Genomic DNA, 10,175 nt, shown 5'->3' on the forward strand with positions numbered 1-10,175 from the left:
GAGTAAATGAATAAAAGGATGAATGGATGAAGTATAGTAAAAGGGACATAAATATAGGACAATATATATACATTACCAAATACAACAGACATGACATGGACATGTAAATAACATAATCTACGGTATACAATGCGGGACATACATTGACAAAAACATATAACATTGACACATTAATATGACCCTGCGACATTCGTATGATCCTTTTGCTTTTTTAACCAAAATATATTGTTTAGTCGAGATACTATAAATTATTATTTTATTATTAATATTATTATTATTATTATTATTATTATCATCATTACCTGTCACTAACCATTTTCACATAACTGGGAACAATGTCAAATTTAAAGATCATATCGCACTTAACTACTTCTTGAATGTTAAAACAGTACAAACTTGAAATACTACAGTAATGTGAGAATAGGAATAAGTAATACATAATAAGTAAAATATAATGGGCACATTAGTAATAATTGTCCTTCAAGAGCTTCCGTAATTGGTCACTTAAAACATATTAGGTGTGCTGGCAAAATGACAGTACCTTATCTAAATGTTCTATTTATTTTTATTTGATCGTGTTCGGATCTCAAAAGATTTATGTTGTGAACCACTGGTTTCATATTCAATAAGACAATAGCAATTTAAAGAACAAAAGACAACCGCCGTCCAAAAGAAATCAAAACCGAAATTTAAAAAGATATATTGTTTTTCTTTTCCTTTTCTTATCATAATTATGCTGTAACTTACGAAAGAAAAAAAAACATATTTTAAAGTAAAAATAGCAGAAAATACTAATTATTAAATATACAACCCCCCAAAAATACACCGAAAAATTGTAATGCCTGCTGGTGAAAGTACAATGTCATGACAGCCGTATGAGCTTATTTATTTATTTCATTTTGATTAAGTTCCATTTACTTACCTTGCTACTTGCTGGTCATAGCTTTGCCCACACTTGTCGTTATTTTTGCGCAATTTCTGCGTTATATTCTAATTCCCGCGTTACTGGATAGTCATGGTGACTATGAGTACACAGATTTAAAAGGAAAAAAAATAGTTCGTAACTCGCTGCGCTTAGTTCTGATCCCGTAACGGCTTTTATAAATGTTTCACCTATTTCTAAATATCTTTTTTGAATTACCTGAATGTACGGCCTCTCAAATATCAATTTTACACGGTATAACAAAATTCTTTTTTTTTTCAATACATATACTCGTATACCATATAATTTGACAGATATTCTTAAAGGCAGAATTCAGTAAATTGAGTTTATTTTTTCAAATACCACACTATTTACGATAGGGAATCACCTGACTTATATGCTAATGCTGCTAATGTGTACTGACAATATGGCGGCCTAAACACCTCGTTACACATGTGTTTTTCTGGTAATCCTTTATTATTTCCCTAATACTTACATGCAAGACCTGCTGCAGCATACGCGGAATGAAGAATTGTTGTCGCCTATACCTTATTTTTTTTCCATCCCTTTGTTATTGTTTTTACATACTGTGACTTGAAAGAATTTAAAATGTCGACAATGATTTTACAAAAAATATTGCGTGGGAGTTATCAACAAAACAATAACACGTGTATGTTACCAAAATCATTTTTCACTCTCATACTTGAAAAAATACCAGTCAACATTCAACAAGCCTTATATTTTACATTTTCAAATAATGAAGTTCTTTGATCTTTCCTCTCTGCTAACTCGACACTGTTTCAGCAATTTCTTAAAAGTTCAATTTTGAGTGAATGTTACCTGCAAAATAAGTGTCGACATTTAAAATTTCTGTAGAATGTTTAGTGTTTGTAAAAACTATAAGTACAGGGATGGGAAATAAGGTAAAGGCGGCAACAATTATTTATTAAGCGTAGGCTGCAACAGGTCTCGTAAGTAAGTTTATAAAAAAAATTACAAGAAAAACACATGTGAAGCTAGATGTTTAGGCCGCCATATTGTCAGTAGGCCTAACCATAAAAGTCACAAAATTTCCTACCGCGCTATTGAAAATTATGATAAGATATTCAAAGGACAGACAAACAATATGTAAAGCCGGTACAGGGTCGGGAATATGCGCCGCAATCTTCGGTCCCGTTCCCAGGCTCACATGCGTAAAAAAAGAAAGTATGAAATGACTGCCGTGTCAAGGTCTCATGATATACCTATTGTCACATGAACTTAAGTGGTATTGTATCAATGTTTGGAGACCTTTCTGTTGAAAATATGTCAGAGTTAAATTGTATACATATACATGCACAGTGCGGTAACTGGAGTGAAGTTATCAGTTAACCGCACTCCAGTGCATGCACATTGATTGGTTCATTTTTGCTGCGGTTTACTTATTGTGACGGCAGAGAAAGGGAATGCGAATGAAATATCATATTCAGATGCTCGTTCATTGGTTACTTTTTTCTGGGGTTTCATATTTTGACAACAGGGAACGTGTTTTTATGTTTGACTATGATACAAAAGAGAAAGAACATCAAAACACTCGTCAATCTGATTAATATTCGGCGGCTACGAACTTATGCATGCTAAAGGAAAATTTTAAACAATGTTCTCCTACACTTATTTTTTGTATAGACAATATAACTTAACCCTCATAATGCGATATCGTTCAGAACATAAAAATCTTTACATTGTTGTTGATTTTTTGTTTCTTACTTGAGAACGATATTAACTGCTTAATGATTTATGTAAATTGGTAATTTTCGTTCTAATTAATCGCTAGCAATAACTACAGCGGCTTATTGCAAAATAACGACACATAAAATGTATATATGTGTTATGTGTTGCTTATTGATATGCGCGACAGTCGTACAGTCATGTATACCTACTTCCTGTATAGCTGTTAAATAAGTGATTATTATTATTTTTTATTATTTTCTTTTGTATCAACGTTTATATGAATCATAAAGGTCTAAACTACCTAATCATTAGCCGTGAATAAAAAAATAAAAAGCAATATCTCTTGTTTTCTTTTCAGTAACCTCCCGTTGCTGCAGTCTTGTCAATTGAAAACGTTTTTCTGTTCCATATTAATACTATGGCAAAATCCTCGTTAATTCCACAAAAACTTCTACATGCAGCCATTCAAGAAAAAAATCCATGAAGTAATAATAAATAAGATTTAAATTAAATTTTGATTTTGGTGACCAATAATGACTATTACTATATTAAAGTGTGGTCGTCAATTATTCATCCACAGATGTGTCAGTTTTATCGACAAAATAAAAATAATTTAGGTTGCTTAAATATAGACAGGTTCGCTACTTACACAAAAGATTATATCATATTCCCCATATTGTCAGAGGTACAAAAGATATCCGTGAAGGTGATATATCCTATTTCAAACTGTAATTGGAAATATAATGACAACTCTACATTAAAAATCACTTTACTGTGAAGATATGTGTAAAAACACACCAAAAGAGTGATTTTTTTGTCTTGCCAATATTTTGAAGGTATAAAAACTAGTATCATTTTTTTTAAATGTTAAAAGGATAATAAATAACTGAACAATTTTAAAAATTGAAAATAAGAATTATTTTCAAATCGTCATTATAGACATAAATGTAAATTATGATTGTCTTAATGGACATGTAGCTCATTTATTGATACGTTCTAAATAAATGTACAAATACAAAGGTCTTAAATACTATGAATACTTTCAATACTTGAACACTAAATGATGGCATAAAAGGTAACTTAAATTCGGTTGGCAAACACTTGTTATGTACAAACTCAATCAAACCGAGTCTGCAATTCTTATGTTATTTTGTTGTGATTAATGCTTCAGAGGGATCACTTTGTTTCCAGATTTTTTTACCAAACAAATTACATAACAACAACAACAAAACTAAAGGACTTTGCACTACTAGTACTTACTTTCATCTGTAAGTCGGATGAAATTGGATTCTTTTTCTAAAAGAATGTAAACTTTACTGTAACTTCTGCATTCTCCTAACATTACAACTTCTTTAAATTACATGACGTAGATATGTGTTAGTCTATTTGCATTCTTTTATTCTCGTTTAAAATACTGATTACTTTTAAGCAGGGTGTTAAATGATAACCCATATTTTAATGCATTTGCTTCAAGCATTATTGTCCCCTGCTTTTTCGAAGAAAAAAGGGGATATAGAAGTAGGCTCCGTCCGTCTGTCCGTCCGTCCGTGCAAACATTTTGAGTTTAGGTATAATAGTAAAGAGAACTAAAGAGAACGAAAGAGAACAATAGGTTCATTCCGTGATCAAAGGGTTTAGGGGCTAATAGCCCTTAGAAAACAAAGAAAATAACAAAGAAAATAGCCCCGAAAGCCAAAAAGTTGGAATGTCCGTCCGTCCGTCTGTCTGTCCGTCACACTTTTGTGTCCGGTCCATAACTTTGTCATTTATTAAAGGAATCTGAAATAACTTGGCACAAATGTTTGTTATAATAAGATGATATGTCATGCACAAAACCAGACCCGTACCTCCAGGGTCAAGGTCGCACTTGCTCATTCAAGGTTAACATTGTCTATTTGAGGGTATATGTCGTGTCCGGTCTATAACTTTCTTATTTTTGAAGGGATTTTGTAAATATTTGCCACAATTTTTAACAATAATAAGATGATGTGTCATGCGCAACAATTGGTCACCTACCTCCAATGTCAAGGTCACACTTGGAGGTCAAAGATTAACATAGTCTGTTTTAGGGTATATTTTGTGTCTGGTCCATAACTTTTTCATATATCAAAGGATTTTGAAAATACTTGGCACAAATATTCACTATACTAAGACGATGTGTCATGCGCAAACCTGCATCTCTATCTGCAAGGTTAAGGTCACATTTCCAGGTAAAAAAACTTAACATAGTCTGTTAAAGGATATATATTGTGTCTGATCTAGAACTTCTTCATAATTCAAGGGATTTTGAAATAACTTGGTACAAATAGTCACAATACTAAGACGATATGTCAAGTACAACACCTGCACCCCTACCTCCAAGGTCAAGGTCAAACTTTGTCAAAAATTAACAGAGTCTGTTATATGGTATATTTTGTGTCCCGTCCATAACTTCTTCATAGAACAAGGGAAAGAACAAGGGATTTTGAAAATATTTGGCACAAATAGTCACAATGATAAGATGATATGTCATGTGTAACACCAGTGTCCCTACCTCCAAGGTCAAGGTCACATGTAGAGGTCAAAGTCTCTTAGAGGGTATATTTTTCGTCCCATCTATAACTTTTTTATAGTTCAAGGGATTTTGAAAATACTTGGTACAAATAGTTACAATAATAAGACGATATGTCATGCACAACACCTGGACCCCTACCTCCAAGGTCAAGGTCACACTAAGAGGTCAAATCTTAATATTCATTTTATTTCTTTAATAAATTTATTGTTTCATTTGCAGATCTAGCATTGATCATAATTTTGGACTGAAAGTCCTTTGATCCATATCTCAATCTTTTAAAATAGCAGAATTTTACGCTTCATATAAAACTTCCCCGATGCGGGGAACGTTGGTAACTCTGTTACAAATTCTTGTAAAAGATGTTTCAGGCATTTTAAAAGATACAACAGCAATTTTTAGCATCAATACTAGCACATGTAAGTGTCCTCGATCTATATGCAAATTAGGCTAAAATGTCATTTATAAAATATGGTAATGGGTGGAAATGTCAACGCTTGCCTGAGCACGTATTGTTAAGAGGTGAGTTCTGTGATGGGAATATGTGGGTTGTGCATGATAAACACAATTTTTTTTAACAACACGTCCTCTTTTATCATTCGTCGGATTGGACCAAACTTCATATGAATGATCCGTTGGTGACATTCTACACAGGTTGTATATGGTAACATGGTTTCAGAGTGATGCGTACATACGGGCATCACAGACACTAAAACCATATTTTAAAAATGCAATTTATAAAATAAATATTTTTTTCAAAAACACATTGTCTAGAGCTTAGATATTTTGGCATCGTCCAGTATGTCAAACAAGTGTGTTCAAATTGTAATACCGGGGGTCAATTTGTTTTTTCCTTATTTTGAATATAGTATAAACTTAATAATAATAATAATGATAATAATAATAATAATAATTCCTTCTTAGTAGCTAATGTTAGAACAAAGATATTTTATAAAAATGTCTCTAGGGTCAAAGTTTTTCCTTAAATGTATATAAGTTTAAACGTGAAAACACTTTTTGCTCTGAACCTGCAAATGCTTGTTTTGCATCAGACTTAGGCTAGTTGACCTCTATCAACTTTGTTTAGATTATAGCCTTAGGGTCAAAAGTAAACCGTCCGCGGAGGGTCATTAGTTTTCTTATAATTATGTTTCTGTTACAAACTTAAAAAAAATGTCTCCTCTTGTTCTCGCCCCGGGGGTTATGACATTTTTCTTACATGCATGTAAAACATATTCTCTTCTGAACCAGCTTAGATATTTAGCATGTGCACTGGAAAGTGGAACCTGACCAAGTTTGTGCAAACAAAAGCCATGGAGTAAAGTAAGCCCAGCACCGTGAGTCATTCGGTTACCAGATAAAAAATTGTATTTGTAAAATCCTTTCTTCTGAATTAGTAAAAGCATGCATTGATATATTTGGAATGGAACCTCTTCCACGTTTTCTCAAATTATATCCTTTGGATCAAAATTCAATAGCAACCAATGACCATATGGAAACCAGTGAATTGTTAGTAACCTTTTTCTTCGCCAGTCTTTTACAACAAATGTCTTGATAGCAACCATTGAATTGTCTTAGTAGCTAGTGTCAACCATAGCAACAGTCGAATTTTTAAAAGCAACCAGTGACTTTATTTAGATCACCAGTATCACCATTATCCTTAACATCGCTTTCCTCTTTCCTTATAATATGTAAATCAGTATGTTATCTTACTTTTAATCACATGAAATGCACTCCAGTAGGTGATAAATGTCCCCCTCGATATAAAAAAATTGAATTGCTAGATTTTGTAAAGGTGATCGTTTTTGTTTGTTTTTTTGTTGTTGTATATTTCATATGCATGCTTGACGGTTTTATTCACTTGTAACAACTGATTTTTCAAAGCAACCAGTGACTTTCTATAGCTAACCATTATCACCATTATCTTGCACATCACTATCCCCTTTCCAAAATATATGTAATATATTATATAATCATAACCTTCAACCTCATGCAATGTGTGTGATAATGCCCCCACATGTTTATTAAAACTGTGTAACCGAGTCTGCAATTCTCTTGTGTAATTTTGTTGTGATTAATGCTTCCGAGGGATCACTTTGTTTCCAGATTATTATACTTCACAACAGCAGGTGTCAAGTGCAGTTGGCAGCTGTAAAAAGTTGTCCCGTACTTCACTTCAGTGATGTACAGACTCAATCAAACCGAGTCTGCAATTCTCTTGTAATTTTGTTGTGATTAATGCTTCCGAGGGATCACTTGTTTTCAGAATTTAACATATTTTCTGGTCCTTCGGGATCATTGATGCCAGCACTTTTGTGTGTTGAGAATTGAGTACCGCTCAAGCCGGTGCTAAGGGGCGTGAGGGATGTTGCATATATTCATTATCTTTCATGTACAGACTCAATCAAACCGAGTCTGCAATTCTCTTGATATTTTGTTGTGATTAATGCTTCCGAGGGATCACTTTGTTTCCAGATATTTGTATAGGTAGATTTCGCCCTAGTAAAAAGGTGAACGCTTGTTTTGTATATTTCACATGCATATTATACAATTGTATTCACTTGTAACTGATAGAATACATTACATGTTAAAAATTGCAATAAAATGTTAGGATTTTTTTTATCAAAGTATGTAATGGCTAAATAGATATTGCCAATGAATTTCAACAGAATTCAGAAGAGTGAAACCTCGCGCTGAGCCAAAATATTTCAGGAAATTCAACCCTAGAGATGAATGACTGACTTTGCACTATTTATTACAGTATTTTTAAGGCGTGACTAACGTGGAACGGTTTATTTGTGCATATGTTGACCTATTGTCGTAATAATTTGAGATTTAAGGGGTAAATCTTTAAGAAATGTTTTGAATAAATGCAACATATTTACCAATGTTACACAAAAATCACACATGTATCTGCACTTCCAAAAGATATAATATGAAAGATACAATATTTCAGTGACTAACAAACAATTTTAAAAGCATGAAACATTTTAAATTTTAATCTTCTGTCAGAAAGGTAATTAAACGAAAATAATCGAGTTTAAAAGAACACAATAAGGTTTTTATTTTTCTACTTTTAATTATTTCCGACACTGAGTGTTTTGCTTTCTGTTGAATACTTTAAATATATAAATGTACAGTAATAAACAATAATATACACTTATTTTAATGCACACCAACATCAGTTTGATAAAAAATGACTCTTATCAGGCAATTAAATGTATATAAATTGATTTCAAAACTGCTCCACTCTTGACCCAATTTAAATCTGTTAATGATTACTAATGAACAATAACCTATACTTATATTTAAAGTACACAAACAATAAGTTTGATAGTGTAAAAACTATTGACTTTAAGCAGGCACGTAAAAGTTTGACCAAATAACATGGATAATATAATGCAGAAGGCATGCCTCAAAGAAAAGACGGACCACGTATTTTTTCAAGAACATTATCACTTATTTTAAGTGAATCTTTTTCCAAGGTATCTATGATGTCCAAAAGACCGCGATATACCTTGGAATAGGAGCTTACAAAACCAGTTAAAACGCGTCCAATACCACGTACTAGATTGATAAAATAAGGTGGTGAATTGTCCAAATTTTCTTCTACGTTTTTGATGTACTCTATAGCTCTTTCTGGATAAAGAACAAAATCACAAAACGCTATCATTTCCTGCAATCTTGCCCTATCAACTTCAAGGTACTTGCATGTTTCGCCGAGTGCCTCGTCATCAAGACCAAGTTGTTTCTTATAAAAAGATATTTCTTGCATTAAAACAATCTCGTTTGTCTCTGACTGAGCAGTAACAGTTGCCATTAATGCTACTCTAGGCGCTCGACTCTTCAATACATTTACCTTCTCCTCAATGATTTCTTTCGTCATGGTTCTATAAGTTAAAATGAAAGTAGTCTTAAATGTGTCAAGGACATCGCGTATAAGAGTCGCTTGTAGTTTTCCGAGCTCGAAGTCTTGGTGGACATGGCTGTCTATCAGAAAGACACATTTTACTTCAACACCTAACTTTTGTAAATTTAAGTAACAATCATCACGAATGTTTTTGAGGACCTCATCTTTTGTTTGTGTAAACTTTTGATTTTCAACATCCGCAATAATTTTAGATCGCACAAGATAAAATGGCTTTTGCAAGTGTTGTAATACCTTAATTATCAATGCATTGTTTTGCGAAAACCGCTCAGAAGACACGATCAGAACAAAATCATACTGTTCAAAATTCATATCTTGCATGTATGACTCAATCGGATGTGACAAGGTTCCTACACCTGGAAGATCATAAAGTTCTATCTGATCATTATCCGGAAAGGTATATGAAGCCGGTTCTCTAGTTGTTTCTTTAACTCCTTCTTTTGCTGCATTCTGGTCCAATTGATGCATACCTCGTAAAGCATTGATCAAGCTAGATATACCGGCGCCACTGTCTCCAGTTACTGCAATTTTTATCTTCGCATGTTTCCATTTAATATTTAGATCATGGGTGACATGTTTGATAAGTCCTTTCACTTCTTGAGTTTTGAATATTTCACATGTCTCTTTTATAACTTCCACGGCATCTGAATAATTATCAGCCATCTTATATCATTTATGGTCTTTCAATGCTTCACAGCTATATAATATGTTAATGAAACATTCATTACTTACCAACGTGGTTTTTAACAACAAGTCTTTACTTGTATAGCAGTACATTCAGGTTAAGGACAAACAATTAACAATCTCATTTAGTCTGAATTCAAGTTACATCTGACAAAAAGGCACATAATAAATAAAAAGGTTTAGTATTAAGTTCACAACATAAGTTCGCCTTCTATGTTTGTTTTCTGCTTAAAACATATTGAATTTGCATCTTCAAAACTGTTACTAATGTTATATGTCCGCCAAGTCCAAGAATACCTTCAAGGTATAATTTTCCGTCACTCTTTTGCAAGAACTGCATCAAATACATCAGATTCTACAGCCATTTCAGGTAATCATAT

At 32.9% G+C, this 10,175-nt stretch overlaps 1 protein-coding gene across 1 annotated transcript; it reads right to left on the bottom strand.

Moving 5' to 3' along the window:
• Positions 1–8,598: 8,598 nt before the first annotated feature.
• Positions 8,599–9,774, bottom strand: LOC132715150 (interferon-gamma-inducible GTPase 10-like). The gene has a single exon (XM_060698124.1). It carries the CDS (start codon positions 9,772–9,774, stop codon positions 8,599–8,601), a length of 1,176 nt encoding a protein of 391 aa, XP_060554107.1.
• Between the last annotated feature and the right edge of the window lie 401 nt (positions 9,775–10,175).

This window comes from Ruditapes philippinarum, unplaced genomic scaffold (genome assembly GCF_026571515.1).
Source record: "Ruditapes philippinarum isolate M1 unplaced genomic scaffold, ASM2657151v2 ctg2322_1_1_1_1, whole genome shotgun sequence".
Lineage (NCBI taxonomy): Eukaryota > Metazoa > Mollusca > Bivalvia > Venerida > Veneridae > Ruditapes > Ruditapes philippinarum.

Coding starts and splice junctions, on each gene's coding strand:
- LOC132715150 (XM_060698124.1), bottom strand. CDS start 9,774: ATGGCTGATAATTATTCAGATGCCGTGGAAGTTATAAAAGAGACATGT.